The sequence below is a fragment of the Leuresthes tenuis genome, unplaced genomic scaffold, assembly GCF_036924035.1.
Source record: "Leuresthes tenuis unplaced genomic scaffold, fLeuTen1.0.hap1 SCAF_14, whole genome shotgun sequence".
Classification (NCBI taxonomy): Eukaryota; Metazoa; Chordata; class Actinopteri; order Atheriniformes; family Atherinopsidae; genus Leuresthes; species Leuresthes tenuis.
The window spans coordinates 18,853,734-18,871,733 of NW_027325368.1; the positions used below are offsets into that span (position 1 = coordinate 18,853,734).

Here is an 18,000-nt window from a genome sequence, read left to right on the forward strand (position 1 = left end):
TGCTGCTAAAGATGTATGAATAACAGACAGGTTTGTAGAAGAAAAAAAGAGCTATGCCTTAAAGAAATGCTCTCACTGGAAAGTCGTTAAATGTAGCCATGAAGGTGTTTCACCTGTCCTTAACAAACCCAAGGAAATGGGACATTTAATCTGCAACTCTATGGCAGATTAATCATCAAATGTGAGGACACGGAAATTGTAACCTTAAAATTTTAAAACCCCAAAGTGGTTGGACCAAGCCTCAAAGATTGTCAATTTCTCAAATAAAGTATACTTTTCATCATAAAAGTGCTTCTGTTTCCTTTCTCTGGCTTGTGTTACTGGCACAAATGTCTAAAAACTTCTAATACCTTTAACTTGTCTGAAAGCTCTTGAGAATGTGATTAAGATTTATTTGTTCAAAAATTGTTATGTTAACTGTTGCTGACAAGGCACTTGTGCATAATGCTGCCATAAACATTGGGACATTAGTGGAGATAAAAGTAGAAGTAAAAAAAGTTGAATCTAAAATGAGGGACTAAAAAGAAAGTACTTTAAAGTAACAAGTCCTTTTCTGAATAAATTCCTAAATAAACTAAAACTACAATATTCAATTCAATTCAATTCAACTTTAGTTATATAGCGCCAAATTACAACAAATGTCATCTCAAGGCACTTCAGTAATACAGTCCAATTCAAGCCAATTGGGGTTCAATTTATTGTAATCATAAACCAATCAAATCCAATGAATTAAATTCAAAATTAGTCCAATTCATACATACAGAGCCAATTCAAAAACTATTTCAAGTAGGCCATTTATACTTTAAATAATTCAAACATTCAACTGTTAGTTGTAAGTTTGAGAGCAGGTTTGGTTATATTACAAAATGTACAATAAATCATTCTGAGACTGTTGTAATATAATTTATTGTCCTAAAAGTTAATCCAAAGCGTGCTACAGTCAAAATAAAAGATTACTGGCAACAAGAGACAGAAAGGGTCATCTCATGGAAAGTGAAACAGGGAAGCATAGTTCATGAAATTTTGCCTCAGTTTCCCATACTGAGATGTACTAAGTAAACATTGCAAATTCTAAGAGTGCTATGATGGTTTAAACCATATTCCCATGCTTTACAGTGCAACTTTCAGGAAAAAAACCCATAATCATCCACAGTAGCTAACATGCAAGTGTAATAATACATTTTAGTAGTGAAAAAGGCACGTTTTTATCAAAACTTAAAAAAACAAAAACAGTAACTGATGAATAAAAGACAACATTGAAATAATTTTTATAGGTACAAGAATGACTTTTTTCTTATTGGCACTGTTAAAAAGCAGTATCACAGGCTTACCGTACTTCGTGCATCTGCAGCAGCACAAAGGAGGGACTGAGGCACACTTTCATACATTGCATGAAGGAGTGAGCTGGCACCAAGTGCTGACCTTGATCTCACATGACCCCATACTTCAAAGGTTTCCAAAATCTAGAGAGATCATAACACAAAAAAATGAATTGCACAGTGTTTTTCTTTGTCATCCATATTTGAACACTAACAAAACAATCAAAGCTTTGTCTAATTTCCCGCTGCTTTTGAGACTTAACGATCTTTTAATGCTGCTGCCTTTGTGTTACAGGCTTACACATGACTATGATGTTCAGAAATTATTAGGAATTGTTGAGTAAATATTATCACCACTCGCATAGTAAAGGGACACCAATTGTTCTTTCCACCAATGAACAACTGGTCTCACCTTAGAGGAGGCATACTGTGAGACTAACATTAAAGCCAGCAGGGGACACAAGCTAAGATTTCCACTGGGAATTAGACAGCTGACAATGAAAGTAAGTCCAATAATGCAAAATTCTGATCAACTTTCACATGGTCCACAGAAACCTGCCACAGTACAGCACAAATGTAAAGTCAATTTAAAGATAGCCATTTTACTTCCTCATGTCATTAATTGTACCGCAGTGAGGGTATAATATTACACAAAGGAGTCAAAACAAGAAGATGTCAGAAGCTCAGAAAGAAGTTGAAAATTTCCCACCACTTTCAAACTATGAGAAGACTGCACCAAATAGCTACATCCCATCATGGAATAATACTGTATTTTTCAGAGCTGCACACCTGCTATCCCCCGTCCATCATGACACCAGAGAGTGCAGTTTAACTTATCGCTGCCCTCAAAGGCTGCCCTTCACAATCAGAGAGCAAAAATCCAGACAAGAATTTCACAGGGTTATCTTTGTCGTCAAGGCCAAAGGAGAGGGAACAAAGCCATGACGACACCATGAGACAAAGGGTGTAGACCTCGCTGGGCAGAGTTGTGATGAGTGATACTTTAAAGTCCCTGACCTTAACTCACACTTGACAACAGCTGCAACTCTTTATTGTTTATAATGACTGTAGAAACACTTCCTACCCTTCTCATGACTGACCTTTGCTGAACTTTAGGAATCCTAACATGGCCAACGAGTCCAGAGCTGGTCTCAAGCCACAGTGTTTAAAAAGCAAATTGGTCTTAATCTTGTTCGCTGATCTCATTTGTTTGTCATCCCTCTCATTGAGGACAGTGACAACGAATCAAGTAGTGCTAAATGAGGAAAGAAAGAAAGGCAGTGAAACCTCTTGTTTCTAGCTCGTCTTTGCTGTCAAAAACATTTTGCCATCACATTAAACGTGATGGTACAAATGAACTATTGGAAACCATGTTGAGATTATTTTCTCTAGCTTGTCAGAAGTTATTGAAAAAATATAGCTGCTAGTTAAGTGAAGCACAAACCTAAAGAAATGACCATAGTAAGTTCAGTTTCAAGTTTTATTCAAAGGTTTGATGGACATAAACATTTAAACATCACTTTTAAAGTGAGAAAGGCTGGTTGGTTGGACATACTGAATAAAAGTATACTATACAAAAGTACAACACACAAATTACATACAAACCAAACAAATATGGAAACAAAAAAAATCCCACTCGAAAGATGCTAAAAGAACTAATATAAACTGACCTGTTATGATTAATAAGAATGAATTCACTTGAGTCACTTGATATCAAGCCTGTCCGTGATCCCCACCTCTTGCCCTCCCCTTTCTTTGTACCATGTATTGTCCTCGCCTTGTTTGTCACAAGGTGAAAGCAACTAATAGCAGCTGAAACTTCTGCCCATTTAGGACAACGCTTTTTTAATGTGCAATCTTTCTCCAAAAATCCATACCATATTTGGTGGATAAACAAGCTTTATTAAAGGAGGGAGGGCTGCTGTCGGCTACAGGGCTCATCAGTTCACTTGATTAAAGGTTGAGAGTCAAAGGTAAGCAACATGCTATTATACCGTAAGTGGCATGGGATAAATATTTGACGCAATGTTAAGAACAGCTGTTCTAATGTGTGACATTTCATATACTTACACATGTATACAGATCTTTGGCTGGGGGTAACAAATAGTGATGTATGGTAGCAGCAGTGTTATAATTCTTTGCTTTCTCATTTGATTTGACTAGCAAGCCCCTGACTGACCCTGGTCCTCTTTTGGAGTTCAACTCACTCTAGGTAACAGTTTGTTGTAATTTAATCAGGACTTCAATTATGTATTCATTTCTTAGTCTTTGGAATTGAATCTTTGATACAGCACACGATTAAGTGTTCAAGGTCATCTCCCATTTGGCTTATGGAGCAGCTTTTCTGATCTAAATTAAGTGTCTTAGGACATGGGTGGTTGTATGCTGTGCAAATTTCAAAGCCCACTATACCTAGGTTGTGAGATTGGTTTAAATCTTTTGCAAGAATAAGCAATCAACAAATCCTATAACTAGTTTTTTTTTTAAAATAAAGATCAGAATTGTATGTCAGACAGTAAATTCTGAGCCCCACTATAATAAAATCCTGGTTTATTACGATTTACCCAATCATTGTAGTACTTGTAAACTGATGGCTAAGATATAATAGAACATGAAATGTCCTTTTGTAAATATTTAATAGTGATTTTCAATGCATGATTCTGGTTTATGGCCATGATATTGTGATTATATTTAAGGGCACATGAATTTCACATTTACTACAGGTTGAAAAATGGGTGATGCTGTTATGGCAGAGTTTGGGCCTGCGGCTTCTTTTCTGAGAAAATCAGATAAAGAGCGTCTGGAGGCCCAGACACGACAATTTGACATGAAGAGGGAGTGTTTTGTTCCTGACCCACAATGCGAGTACGTAAAAGCCACCATTTCAAGTCGTGATGGTGACAAAGTCACTGCTGAAACTGAATTTGGAAAGGTAGGTCAATTTCACATTCTGAATGACAAAGTGTATGTTTATGTGTATGAAGAGGTGTTTGGTTCAATTTGACAGTAAATGTCATATTTTGTTTTATAGACTGTCACAGTGAAGGACGTTGATGTACATCCTCAGAACCCGCCTAAATTTAAGATATTTTTTTAAGAAAGAAAACAGTCTTTTAACAGAAGCTATTGTCTATTCTCAGACTGTCACTGTGAAGGAATGTGATGTACACCCCCAGAACCCGCCAAAGTTTGATAAAATTGAAGACATGGCGATGTTCACCTTCCTCCATGAACCAGCTGTGCTATTTAACCTCAAAGAGCGTTACGCAGCATGGATGATCTATGTAAGAAGGTTTTCTTTTAAGCAAAATCTTAATTACTGTAGTTAATGAGATATTGAGGAAGGTTATCATGACAGTGCATCACATTATGCTGTCTTCCTGTAATATGCTTCCCTTCAGACCTACTCTGGGCTGTTCTGTGTGACTGTCAACCCCTACAAGTGGCTGCCAGTCTACGACCAGGCGGTGGTTGTTGCCTACAGAGGAAAGAAGAGGAGTGAAGCTCCTCCTCACATCTTCTCCATCTCTGACAATGCCTACCAGTACATGCTGTCAGGTACATGATCTACTCTGGCCTCCATCAGGTTTGAGAATTGACTTTGGTTTTATTGGCTATTTCACAAATATTTTTAATTCTTCTCGCTGACAGACAGAGAAAACCAGTCGATCCTCATCACGTAAGTCACACGGCTATCAAAAAATTTTTTTTAGCATTTAAGAATGAGAAGTCTCGGTCTAAGCCTTTGAATTTGTCTTCCTCACAGCGGAGAATCCGGTGCTGGAAAGACTGTCAACACCAAGCGTGTCATCCAGTACTTTGCCAGCATCGCTGCTGCCCCCACTGGGAAGAAAGATGCTGCTGCTGAGAAGAAGGTTTGTTTTACAAAAATCAGAAATAACATATAAATACACTTTTTTTCAAAAAACTGAGATCAGTTTTTGAATTTGATTTATTAGATATGATGAGAATGTTAATGACCTGAACTGAAAGCTTTTTGAGTTTTAAACTTTTTCAAATTTGCCACTGTGCCTGTGCCTAAGTTGTGAATTTGTTTGACATCAGGGCACCCTGGAGGATCAAATCATTCAGGCTAACCCTGCTCTGGAAGCTTTTGGTAATGCCAAGACCATCAGGAACGATAACTCCTCCAGATTTGTGAGTAAAGGCAGGTCAGCAAATGACAATTTCTGAGATGAGGCGAATCGATGTGTCTAAAATAAGCGGCTCTTCTTTTGTTAGGGTAAATTCATTCGTATTCACTTTGACAACAGAGGAAAGCTGGCCTCTGCTGACATTGAAACTTGTAAGTAAAGTGGTGTGTGTCATGAGTATAATGGCAGAATGTACATTTTTATTTCACAATAACAAGTGTTTCTCTTGCAGATCTTCTGGAAAAGTCCCGTGTGACCTACCAGCTCAAAGCTGAGAGGGACTATCACATTTTCTACCAGATCTTGTCTCAACAAAAGCCTGAACTTCTGGGTAAGTGTAAATAACAAATGCAGAATATGTATGTTTTTACTTTACATCATCATCCGTTTTATAATGACAATATTTGACTTAATTCTAGAAATGCTGCTCATCACCAACAACCCCTACGACTACGCCTTCATCTCCCAAGGAGAGACAACTGTAACCTCAATCAATGACTCTGAAGAACTGATGGCCACTGATGTGAGCTCAGAGTTTAAATCACAACAGCGAACCATTCTCAAGTGAACATAAACTGAAAACAAACTAAAGAACCATCATTGACATTTCTTGATTTCACTTAGGATGCTTTTGATGTTCTGGGTTTCACTCAAGAAGAGAAGAACAGCATTTACAAGCTAACTGGTGCCATCATGCACCATGGTAACATGAAGTTTAAGCAGAAGCAACGAGAAGAGCAGGCAGAGGCAGATGGCACAGAAGGTAAAAGAGTATGTTATACATAGATGTGGATTATTATTATAATTATTGAAAGTTGTAACAGTTATGGTGGTGATTATTGGTGGTGATGAATTATGTTGTTGGTTTCAGAGATCAGAAACATAATAAATGCAAATGAATGAGTTTGATATTAATAGAGCTACTGAGATAGTCATCGTCTCAATTCTTTTATGTTCCAACAAAGCAAGAGTAGAATCTGTCCTCATTATTTATGGGCATTATACAGTATGAGCTTTGAATAAAAGTTTTGTTTTTCTGTATTTATCTCACTCGAAAAAATAAATGGTTCTGGTCAAGGGATAAGAAAAGTGAAATCTTGTTGCTGACTGTAGCAAGAAGCTTGATGCTGTGTGCCGTGTTGGTATTTCTGTGCACTTTATTATATATGTGGTAGCTGTATGTTGTGTTCTGGAATAAATGTGATCATCAATGTGTCATCTTCACTTCCTCAGATGCTGACAAAGTAGCATATCTGATGAGCCTGAACTCTGCTGACCTCATCAAAGCTCTCTGTCACCCAAGAGTTAAAGTAGGAAATGAGTGGGTCACCAAGGGACAGAATGTCGCTCAGGTGAGAAAATGAGAAATGTTGCTTCTATTTGAAAATATAGGAAAAAAATATTCAGAATTATTTAAACTTGTGTACTTCCTTTTTAAGGTGTACTATGCCATTGGTGCACTGTCTAAGTCAGTGTATGAGAAGATGTTTCTGTGGATGGTTGTGAGAATCAATCAGTCCCTGGAAACTAAGCAACCCCGGCAGTACTTCATCGGTGTGCTGGACATTGCTGGATTTGAGATCTTTGATGTAAGCAATATAATTAGGAAATCATAACCAGAAATTACAGTTTGATATATAATGAACTAAAATAGAAATATAATTATTTTTCAGTTCAACACCTTTGAGCAGATGTGCATCAACTTCACCAATGAAAAGCTGCAGCAGTTTTTCAACCACCACATGTTCGTACTGGAGCAGGAAGAGTACAAGAAGGAGGGCATTGAATGGACTTTCATTGACTTTGGCATGGATCTGCAGGCCTGTATTGACCTGATTGAAAAGGTGAGACACTGAACCACAACATAAGAGAAATAAAAATAAGATCTTCTTTTAAACCATGTCAATTGGTCTCCCTTAGCCCATGGGCATCATGTCCATCCTTGAAGAGGAGTGCATGTTTCCCAAAGCTTCTGATACCACCTTTAAAGCTAAGCTCTATGACAACCACCTGGGGAAATCCAACAACTTCCAGAAGCCCAGAATCGTCAAAGGAAAACCAGAGGCCCATTTTGCCCTGGTTCACTACGCTGGAACTGTTGATTACAATATCAACAACTGGCTGGTGAAGAACAAGGATCCTCTGAACGAGACCGTTGTTGGACTGTACCAGAAGTCAAACCTCAAGCTATTGTCTCTCCTCTTTGCAAACTATGCTGGAGCCGATTCAGGTTTGTCTTTATCAAGGAACTCGGAGCTTACTTTAAAAAGGACACATAGATATCGAATGTAGCATCATAGGGGCTAGCAGCTTGTTTTTGAATGTGCTGGTGAGTTGCGTTTTCTCCTTTTTTCTTTTTATGAAGAAACAGCCACACAACTGAAGGTCAATAGGTGTTTCTAAAACGGCCATTATGCAATACATGGGTCAGAAGAGCATGTAGCTTGTCTGAATATGCATGAAGCAATATTTCATGTAAAATCCCATTTTTTTGTGGGCTGTAATTAAAAGATAACTAACTTTCCAAGTCTTCACCTTTTTGGATTTGTACTTTAATAAAAGTAACTGTTGTGTCAGAAGACCTGTTATTTTTCAGTTTCTAAACTTCTATCAATGGTTAAAACCATCTTAATTGTTGATTTTTGGTCTGGTGCCACCAGTTATAGTCATGTAGCGATGTAATGTCAGAGTACAGACAGGTTGTTGTATTTGAAAACAGATGGAAGTCTCTACGCTGCTCTGCATTTTAGTTCCTGACCAGCTTTTCAGTTCAGTGCAGCTTAGCTTCAGCCAATGCAAACATTGACAGAAAATAGTGGGTATAACTAATGGATCAATAGTTGATAAGTTTAAAGAGAAGGACTTTGAATGAGGAATACCTGATCAGAAGATTTCTTCAATCTAAACATTAATTTGTGACTTTTCTCCAGTTCAGGAATCTGGTGGAAAAGGCAAAGGTGGTAGCAAAAAGAAAGGTTCATCCTTTCAAACTGTTTCAGCTTTGCACAGGGTAAGATCTTTGCAGTTTTGCATCTGTATAAAAGTAATATTTAATGGTGCTTTTAATGATGTAGATGATCAATTGTGTCACCTGTTGTGTACTCACAGGAGAACTTGAACAAGCTGATGACCAACTTGAGGTCTACTCACCCTCACTTTGTGCGCTGCATCATCCCCAATGAGACCAAGACTCCCGGGGCCATGGAGAACCCTCTGGTGATGCACCAGCTGCGCTGTAACGGTGTGCTGGAGGGCATCAGGATCTGCAGAAAGGGTTTCCCCAACAGGATCCTCTATGGAGATTTCAAGCAGAGGTTTGCATTTGATGAGCATCCACATATATGATAAACGTCCCCTGATTTGAAAATGTAAAAGAAATGATCAACTTTTTTGTACTTGCATCAAAGATACCGCATTTTGAACCCTAATGCCGTTCCTGAGGGACAGTTCATTGACAACAAGAAGGCTGCAGAGAAACTGTTGGGTTCACTGGATATTGATCACACCCAATATAAACTGGGGCACACCAAGGTAAGTGATACTTTAGAATATGCTGTGAAAAGCACTTTTTTTGTTTTGTTTCTCCATTCTTTTTTTGCTTTAGTACAAAAAGAAACTGCAAAGGGGATCGTACATTTGACTTTTTGTGATTTTCCAAGAGACTGCAAATCTCAACAAAAATCCATTTTCTATTTAAACTCTTCTTTTCTTATCCATCTTTGATTTGGTTGGCATAAGAAAGTTTGTAACACATAAAACTCAAACATAAACCTTAAAAATGGACACATTGTCCTTGCTAGAACTGATATCATGTTTGCACAAAGGTGTTCTTCAAAGCCGGGCTGCTGGGTCTGCTGGAGGAGATGCGAGATGACCGATTGGCTCTAATTATCACAAGGATTCAGGCTAGATCCCGAGGTGTTCTGGCAAGAATTGAATTCCAGAAGATTGTAGAACGCAGGTACTTGCATTCCTAAATGTTGTAACTTTAACATTTCCCAAGTTCAGTCTGAAAAAAGTGTGCATAAAGAACTAATCAATGTGAATAAACCGTTAAAATAATTGTAAAGCTTTGCAGCACGACAGTGACTACAATATATCTAAAAATGTATCTACACAGGGATGCATTGCTTGTGATCCAGTGGAACGTTCGTGCCTTCATGGGGGTCAAGAATTGGCCCTGGATGAAGCTCTACTTCAAGATCAAACCTCTGCTGAAATCAGCTGAGACTGAGAAGGAGATGGCCAACATGAAGGAAGAGTTTATCAAACTGAAGGAGGCTTTTGCAAAATCAGAAGCCCGCAGAAAAGAACTGGAGGAAAAAATGGTCTCGCTTCTCCAAGAGAAGAACGACCTGCAGCTCCAAGTCCAGGCTGTATGTTAAAACATTGTTTCTCGCAGTATTATAATTCATACCAACATCTTCTAATGTATGCTTCCACTGTGTGACATGCTGATCATTTCTAATAACAGGAGCAAGATAATCTGTGTGATGCTGAGGAAAGATGTGAGGGGCTCATCAAGAGCAAGATTCAGCTGGAGGCAAAATCCAAAGAGCTGACAGAAAGGCTGGAGGATGAGGAGGAGATGAATGCTGAACTGACTGCAAAGAAGAGGAAGCTGGAGGATGAGTGCTCTGAGCTGAAGAAAGATATTGATGACTTAGAGTTAACTCTGGCTAAAGTGGAGAAAGAAAAGCACGCCACAGAGAACAAGGTGCAATAAACATAAGATTTTGCAAAAGAAAATGTGTTAAAGCTGCTGTGATGGCCGTAAAGAGTCTATCATTTTTATCTGCAACAGGTAAAGAACCTGACAGAGGAGATGGCTGCTTTGGATGAAATCATTGCCAAGTTGACCAAGGAAAAGAAAGCTTTACAAGAAGCTCATCAGCAAACGCTGGATGACCTGCAGAGTGAGGAAGACAAAGTCAACACTCTGACCAAGGCCAAGGCCAAGCTGGAACAGCAAGTGGATGATGTAAGAATCTAAAACATTATGTGGACAATCACAGATACTAAGTATGGTAGTAATACCTTTTTTCTGAATGACTTTCTGCAGCTTGAAGGGTCCTTGGAGCAAGAGAAGAAAATACGTATGGACCTTGAGAGAGCGAAGCGGAAACTTGAAGGAGACCTAAAGTTGGCCCAAGAGAGCATCATGGATCTGGAAAATGACAAGCAGCAGCTCGAAGAGAGGCTGAAAAAGTACAATAAAAAGTTCATTTTTACCAACAAGAATTCCTTGAAAGGAAGGCGTTGTTGTATACGTTTTGCTTTTTTTCATTCACAGGAAAGATTTTGAAATCAACCAATTAAATGGCAAAATAGAGGATGAACAGGCAATGAGTGCCCAGCTCCAGAAAAAACTAAAGGAGCTACAGGTGAGAGTTCTTTCTGGACAAATGATGAAAAAGCAAGTGAAAATGACATAATACGACTACTATTAAGATCAAAATGTTTTCAAGTAAAGTTTGGCTTTGACTCTGGTGTAGGCCCGCATTGAGGAGCTGGAAGAAGAGCTTGAAGCAGAGCGAGCTGCTCGAGCCAAGGTGGAGAAGCAGAGAGCAGACTTGTCCAGAGAGCTGGAAGAGATCAGTGAGAGGCTGGAGGAGGCTGGAGGAGCCACAGCTGCCCAGATTGAGATGAACAAAAAGAGGGAGGCTGAGTTCCAGAAACTCCGCAGAGACCTTGAAGAGGCCACTCTGCAGCATGAGGCCACTGCTGCCACCCTCAGGAAGAAACAAGCTGACAGTGTTGCTGACCTGGGAGAGCAGATTGACAACCTGCAGAGAGTCAAGCAGAAGCTGGAGAAGGAGAAGAGTGAGCTCAGACTGGAATTGGATGATGTGGTCTCCAATATGGAGCAGATTGTCAAGGCAAAGGTGAATGCTTTTCATGAGTGAATCCAGTCTTGTTATTGGCCAATGAACAGATTACATTGCTGTTGCAATGCATTTGTTGACCTTCTTGTGTTTAATTTTCAGAACAATTTGGAGAAAATGTGTAGGTCTCTGGAGGACCAGATGAATGAATATAAAACAAAGTCAGAGGAGGGACAGCGTTCCATCAATGACTTCACCATGCAGAAAGCCAAGCTTCAAACTGAAAATGGTGTGCACTTCATTTGAAAAGCATATGTTATTTGAGACAATATAAAGTATTAACTTCCACTTTGTGCTTAAATAAGGTGAACTTTCAAGGCAGCTTGAGGAAAAGGAGTCCCTGGTGTCCCAGCTCACCAGAGGAAAACAGTCCTACACTCAGCAAATTGAAGACCTTAAAAGGCAACTAGAGGAAGAAATCAAAGTAGGAACCTCATAGCAGTTAGACCACATTTAATGCAGATTATATGTTGATGTGTGCAAAGTACTTAGATATGCTTTAATTTCAGGCTAAGAATGCATTAGCCCATGCTGTGCAGTCTTCTCGTCACGACTGTGACCTGCTCAGGGAGCAGTATGAGGAGGAGCAGGAGGCCAAGGCTGAACTACAGCGCAGCATGTCCAAGGCCAACTCTGAGGTGGCTCAGTGGAGAACCAAGTATGAAACTGATGCCATCCAGAGGACTGAGGAGCTGGAAGAAGCAAAGTAAGTGAAACACATTCTAACTTGAACAATTCACTAAGTTTAAAAGTGACTAATCCTGGATAAACTCTTCCATAAAACAGAAAGAAGCTGGCTCAGCGTCTGCAGGACGCTGAGGAGGCTGTTGAAGCAGTGAATGCTAAATGTTCCTCCCTGGAGAAGACCAAACACAGGCTGCAGAATGAGATTGAAGACCTCATGGTGGATGTGGAGAGATCAAATGCTGCTGCTGCTGCTCTGGACAAGAAGCAAAGGAACTTTGACAAGGTTTAAATTTATTAACGTCAGTATTATTTCACGACGGTTTAGAGTAATTCTATTGGCTAAGTTTGGAATGCCTTTCAGGTCTTGGCAGAGTGGAAACAGAAATATGAGGAGTCTCAGAGTGAATTGGAGAGCTCCCAGAAGGAAGCCAGGTCTCTGAGCACTGAACTCTTCAAACTGAAAAACTCCTATGAAGAATCTCTTGAACATCTGGAGACCATGAAGAGGGAGAACAAGAATCTGCAGGGTAAGGCTGGGTATATGCTTTCTGTCTCCAGGAGGGAAAAATGATTAGGACACTGCGGACATGCACATGGTCTTAGTCATCCTGCCTTTTGGGTCAGCTGCGTGAAAACTTCCAATGCACAGCCAAAGGGGTACAGTACACTGTGGAGGTGCGGAAACAGGAAATTCTTGATGCTCAAAAGCTTTGTGTTGTTTTTGGAGGTAAATGTGACATCTAAAGAAATAGGAACCTTTTCTCATGTGCAGTGTGAGGGCGAGTAAACGTGACAGCATACAAAATGCTCACCTCCAGAAGAGTAACATCAACTTACTACAGCGTTTGTGTATTTGTCGACATGAGACATTGAGAGTTTTGAAAATTCCCCATTGTGTATCTCAGAGGAAATATCTGATCTCACTGAACAAATCGGAGAGAGTGGAAAGAATATTCATGAGCTTGAGAAGATTCGAAAGCAGCTGGAACAAGAGAAGTCTGAGATCCAGACAGCTCTGGAGGAAGCAGAGGTATGCAGCGAAGTCCACATTTTTATCGTAAAATATTCTGGTACCTGATGATAACTCGCACTTCACCTGATTTATCTAATTCATGACAGGCTTCACTGGAGCACGAAGAAGGAAAGATTCTCAGAGTGCAGCTTGAGTTCAACCAGATTAAGGCTGACATTGAGCGCAAGCTGTCTGAGAAAGATGAAGAGATGGAACAAGCAAAGAGAAACCAACAGCGCATTGTTGATACTCTTCAGAGCTCACTTGAGGCTGAGACTCGCAGCAGGAATGAGGCTCTCCGTTTGAAAAAGAAGATGGAGGGAGACCTGAATGAAATGGAGATCCAGCTAAGCCAAGCCAACAGGCAGGCGGCTGAGGCCCAAAAGCAGCTGAAATCTGTTCACGCACATCTAAAGGTTTGCAATGAATGTGAAACAATAATGATGTTATTGCTTTTATAAACAAACATAACTGAAAATGAAACCTTTTGGTTCATCTTTCAGGATGCTCAACTCCAGCTTGACGAGTCTCTTCGAGCCAATGATGATATGAAGGAAAACGTCGCCATCGTTGAGAGACGCAACAACCTGCTTCAGGCTGAACTGGAGGAACTGAGGGCTGCTCTGGAGCAAACTGAGAGAAGTCGCAAACTGGCTGAGCAAGAGCTGCTGGATGTTAGTGAGAGGGTGCAGCTTCTGCACTCTCAGGTGAGACAATTACTGTCTTTTGCAATACGTTTCAGATTGTTTAAGCGATCTTAAAACAGAACAATGTGCACCATTTATTGAAAACAGAACACCAGTCTTCTAAACCAGAAGAAGAAGCTGGAAGCAGATACATCCCAGCTTCAAACTGAGGTGGAGGACGCCGTGCAGGAATGCAGGAATGCTGAAGAGAAGGCTAAGAAGGCCATTACTGATGCTGCCATGATGGCAGAGGAGCTGAAGAAAGAGCAGGACACCAGCTCTCACCTGGAGCGCATGAAGAAGAACATGGAGCAAACCATCAAAGACCTGCAGCACCGTCTGGATGAAGCTGAGCAGATCGCCATGAAGGGAGGCAAGAAGCAGGTGCAGAAGCTGGAGGCCAGGGTGAGTATAAGTTGCCTCTTTGACTGCTTGAATTTCTACATGTAAGATAAATGTTTGTTCTTTCTGAAAAAGAGAGGAAATCATGTAAAATCAATGTTTGTTCTGTCTGACAAAGAGAGATGGTAGTCAGCTTTTGTTGTGGCATATTGCAGGTCAGAGAACTTGAAAATGAGGTGGAGAGTGAACAGAAAAAGGCCAGTGATGCTATTAAAGGAGTTAGAAAGTATGAGCGACGCATCAAGGAGCTTACTTATCAGGTAAATATCCATCTGGAGCACAGTCTGTTTATGCTACGAAAAGTAAAAAATTATAATGCATATACATTGTATCTTTCTTCTATCTCATATCTCATTTTTCTTTCTTTTGTTCAACTTAGACCGAAGAAGACCGTAAAAATCTTGCACGTCTTCAAGATTTGGTGGACAAGCTGCAGCTTAAGGTCAAATCCTACAAGAAGTCTGCAGAAGAGGCTGTAAGTACTCCTGATTTAAATACCACCCTTATTTATTACCATTGTCATCTTTCTGACACATGTCACAAAATACATATTTGGTGTTCTTGTTCTCCAGGAGGAGCAGGCCAATGGTAATCTCACCAAGTTCCGCAAGCTTCAACATGAGCTTGATGAGGCTGAAGAGAGAGCTGATATTGCTGAGTCTCAGGTTAACAAGCTGCGAGCCAAGAGCCGTGATGTGGGGTCAAAGGTTTGTATGTGCTAAAACACACACACACACGCACACACACACACTCACACACTCACACACACACACATACACACACATACTGAAATATACCACTCTAGAATATGTAAAGCTTCTTGGCAGCGACACAAACAGATCACCAAGGTAAATGATGGTGTTGACTTTCAGTCACGATGTCTGATGCCTTAAGTGCTTGAATAGAAGACGACTGGACTTCCACTTTGGCTCTTGAGGACATTTCACCTCTCATCTGACAGGTTTTTTTTTTAGTTGTAACTGGTGGGGTATTCAGGCTTAAACACTTTTGTTGAGACATTCACATGTCACACTTCATCCACTCATTTAGTGGGTTGTTTAGTTCATACCACCTGTAAGTTGTTTACCTGCGGAAGTCTTTATTTAGAGGATATCTATGACGAACACCTTGGTTTTACCTTTTTTATCCGTTTAAGATGGATTTCTTCTTCCATTCCTTTCTCAAACCATCTGCCTTTACTGTGCAGAATGTAGACATTAGTGATGTTAAAAAGTGTCCCCTACCTTTGAGATGGACCAATGAGGAGTTGGCTCTCCTGTTGTTTAATTTCCTCTTTATAAAGGTCTGTGAAACAGTAACTGTTTTATCATAAAGTCAAACACTTAAGCAACCGAGAGAATGGATAGGTCGACACATGTGACCTCAACAACTCTTTGAGTGTGAACGTCCCAACAATAGCTTATAAACCTGAGTCTTCAGCCGTCAGTCAAAACTGAAGAAGCCTTTCAAAGGACCGGTAAACCGTCATCAAGAACCAAGAAAAGACGTCAAGCTGTCTTATTTTTCATGCACTTAGGGTAATAAAGCTACTTTTAAACCTCTTTACCTTGCATGACTTACTGTACTTTGTAGCTGTTAAAATGTCAACAAAATCCATAATTATTTTTCTCTAAAATGGAAAAAAAAAGCTTTATATTCATTCTGCATTTTCTCTCTTTTGTTTCAGAAAGGACATGATGAAGAATAAAGTTCCCTTGTTTCTGAGACACATCTTGCTTTTGTAATGCTGTCTCCCTAAGCATGTGTTTGTTCAGTAGAATAAATGCATTTGCATCAAAGGCTGTTTCTTGACCTTTTGTTGGCAGAGACAAACTGTTGATAGCAGTAGAGAGCTAAATCAAACTGAATGAAAATGGCAAAATAATTAAACTTTTTTTCAATGAAAGTGTCACATAATGTTTTTTTAAATAAAAAATGAATAACTATAAAGCACAGTGACAGAGAAAAAAAGTCTAATAATGTGCATTTTAAAAAAAAACATTTATAACTGTACATATGTGTATTTTATTAGTTAAAAATCCTTTTAACTAATGATTGGATAATGAAAAACTATAGTTGGCTAAAACTGCACAACTGAACAACCCAACGAAACAAAACTTTTCTGCAACCTCAGAATTAAGATGATAATATAATATGATATTATATGATAATATCATATGATATTATATGATATTATATTATCATCACAATTCAAACACAATATAATATAGAGCAGTGACCTGTCCAGCTCCCCAGTTTCTCACTCCCTCACTCTCCAATTACATCTAAATATATATATATGTATATATATATATATATATATATATATATATATATACATATATATATATATATAAAGATTTGTAACGTTAGACCGAAAACTGTTTTATTTTTTAGTGTTCAAAAAAGTGCAATATAACCTTACATACATAAATAACACAAATATATTAATGGTTCTATTCTTTCTTTGGAATTCAAGAATTCCAAAAAAAAACACAACTAAAATATTTCAAGAATATTTCCCTGTTTTTTTCTTTTGTTTTTTAGTGAAGATGAATCCATTAAAGGCTTCACAAGACTTGTGAATTTAAAATCCTGGTGTAAAAAAAGCGCAGTAGGTGATAATGTAATACATAGAACAGACTGCAGATCTTATCTGTGTAAACTAATTTATAAAAAATAACAATGTCTACATGTTAATACAACTGACAAAAATCAATGCTCCAACATCAAACTGTGTCATTCAGCAGTATTTTACACTAATTACTTATTGCTAGTTCAAGCACAAACTCTAAATGCATTTTCCTAAAGGTATTTCAGGAAATAATAATCCAGTGCAAAAGGCATATTGCATTTTGAACTTGTGGCTTTATCAGAGAATCTGCTTGGCGACAATACTTTTTGTATGTCTATAAAACATTAATAGAGACACAGCCTGAAAAGTGGGCAAAGATAAATTTGTGCATGTACACAACAGTGCAACAGACATAATAAAACAACTGCATCCCAGCACTTTCTCATTGTCGTAATAAGAAAACATTGTTATTCACTAAAAACTTGGAGCACTGGTAGATTGTTTGCTTTTCACTCAGGTCATAGTATTTAGTTCCCATTTAATATAATTGCAGACAAAAATGTTTGAAAATCAGAAGTAGAAAAGTAAAAACTAACCTTCCCATCAGTTGTTGAGGCCAGTCTTCACAGCCAGTTAAGGGAGGGCCACCTGGACTACAGAACAGAGGCTGACTTGGTGAAGGTGTCTGATGGCAGGTTATCTGAACTTGTGGCATTCAAGGATAGTGCACTCCAAGACAGACCTAAACAATTCATGCAACGCTGTTTAATCAATAAAATAGGACACTACATTACAACGGTCATTGCAACAGATAAGAAAAAAAGAAAAGAAAAGCTGTAAATGGTCACAGTACCTTTCCAAACTTTCATGATGTCCTGGCCTATGCCTCTTTGAAAAGGACAAGCAGTACTAAGGCTTGGAGTGCACACAGAGCTCCACAGCCTAAATGTGTGAGGAGAAGACAGAGGCAGAGAACAATCAACTACCGTGAGCCACCACAAAAACCCAACACCCCTTAGAAGTGACCTTTCCCAACAACAAATAACACATTCTACCAATAGCTTTGCTGGCTCCAGTTTCAAACTTAAGTGGGGCAAGGTGCCTCACACCTTCCTTTGTATGCTCATGTGATTTTAAAGGCCAAAGACTCAGAGACTGTCGACAGCTGAGAATGAGATCCTTAAATGGATGCTCTCTCCTGGAGCCTGGAATAGACAGAAGGATAAGTGAAGAAGATGAAAATTCAAGAACAAAGGCAAGCAGTGACGGGATGTGTTTGG

General features: G+C 39.1%; 2 protein-coding genes and 1 long non-coding RNA gene across 3 annotated transcripts in view; 2 read left to right on the top strand and 1 right to left on the bottom strand.

Annotated features, from left to right (window-relative positions):
• Nucleotides 1-1,396: 1,396 nt before the first annotated feature.
• Nucleotides 1,397-17,819, bottom strand: LOC140269531 (uncharacterized). Its single transcript, XR_011907629.1, has 5 exons — nt 17,776-17,819; nt 17,574-17,662; nt 17,317-17,373; nt 8,624-8,766; nt 1,397-1,463 (listed from the first exon to the last, which is right to left on the bottom strand). It is a non-coding gene; the product is annotated as an uncharacterized lncRNA (long non-coding RNA).
• LOC140269526 (myosin-7-like) lies at nt 3,264-15,944 on the top strand. The gene is made up of 39 exons (XM_072364672.1): nt 3,264-3,292; nt 3,483-3,531; nt 4,043-4,251; nt 4,460-4,603; nt 4,721-4,877; nt 4,971-4,998; nt 5,086-5,194; nt 5,385-5,477; nt 5,562-5,625; nt 5,706-5,804; nt 5,893-5,996; nt 6,098-6,236; nt 6,707-6,825; nt 6,913-7,062; nt 7,147-7,317; nt 7,394-7,703; nt 8,404-8,483; nt 8,582-8,787; nt 8,881-9,004; nt 9,298-9,434; nt 9,594-9,849; nt 9,948-10,190; nt 10,278-10,454; nt 10,536-10,681; nt 10,767-10,857; nt 10,969-11,358; nt 11,461-11,587; nt 11,664-11,782; nt 11,868-12,064; nt 12,145-12,328; nt 12,407-12,572; nt 12,951-13,075; nt 13,165-13,473; nt 13,561-13,764; nt 13,852-14,148; nt 14,301-14,405; nt 14,525-14,620; nt 14,718-14,852; nt 15,833-15,944. Exons 3-39 carry the CDS (start codon nt 4,051-4,053, stop codon nt 15,851-15,853), a joined length of 5,823 nt encoding a protein of 1,940 aa, XP_072220773.1. The 5' UTR covers nt 3,264-3,292; nt 3,483-3,531; nt 4,043-4,050; the 3' UTR covers nt 15,854-15,944.
• Nucleotides 3,481-18,000, top strand: part of LOC140269530 (myosin-7-like) — a 30,190-nt gene continuing 15,670 nt past the window's right edge. Inside the window, exon 1 of the mRNA XM_072364675.1 lies at nt 3,481-3,531. The gene's annotated coding sequence lies outside the window, so the exon portion shown is untranslated. The remainder of the gene's footprint in view (nt 3,532-18,000) is intronic.

Bases quoted from the DNA above. Each gene is read 5' to 3' on its own strand.
- LOC140269526 (XM_072364672.1), top strand. From the start codon at position 4,051: ATGGGTGATGCTGTTATGGCAGAGTTTGGGCCTGCGGCTTCTTTTCTG. The intron at 9,005-9,297 runs GTAAGTGATACT...GTTTGCACAAAG, and splicing joins ATAAACTGGGGCACACCAAG to GTGTTCTTCAAAGCCGGGCT. The intron at 13,765-13,851 runs GTGAGACAATTA...TATTGAAAACAG, and splicing joins TGCAGCTTCTGCACTCTCAG to AACACCAGTCTTCTAAACCA.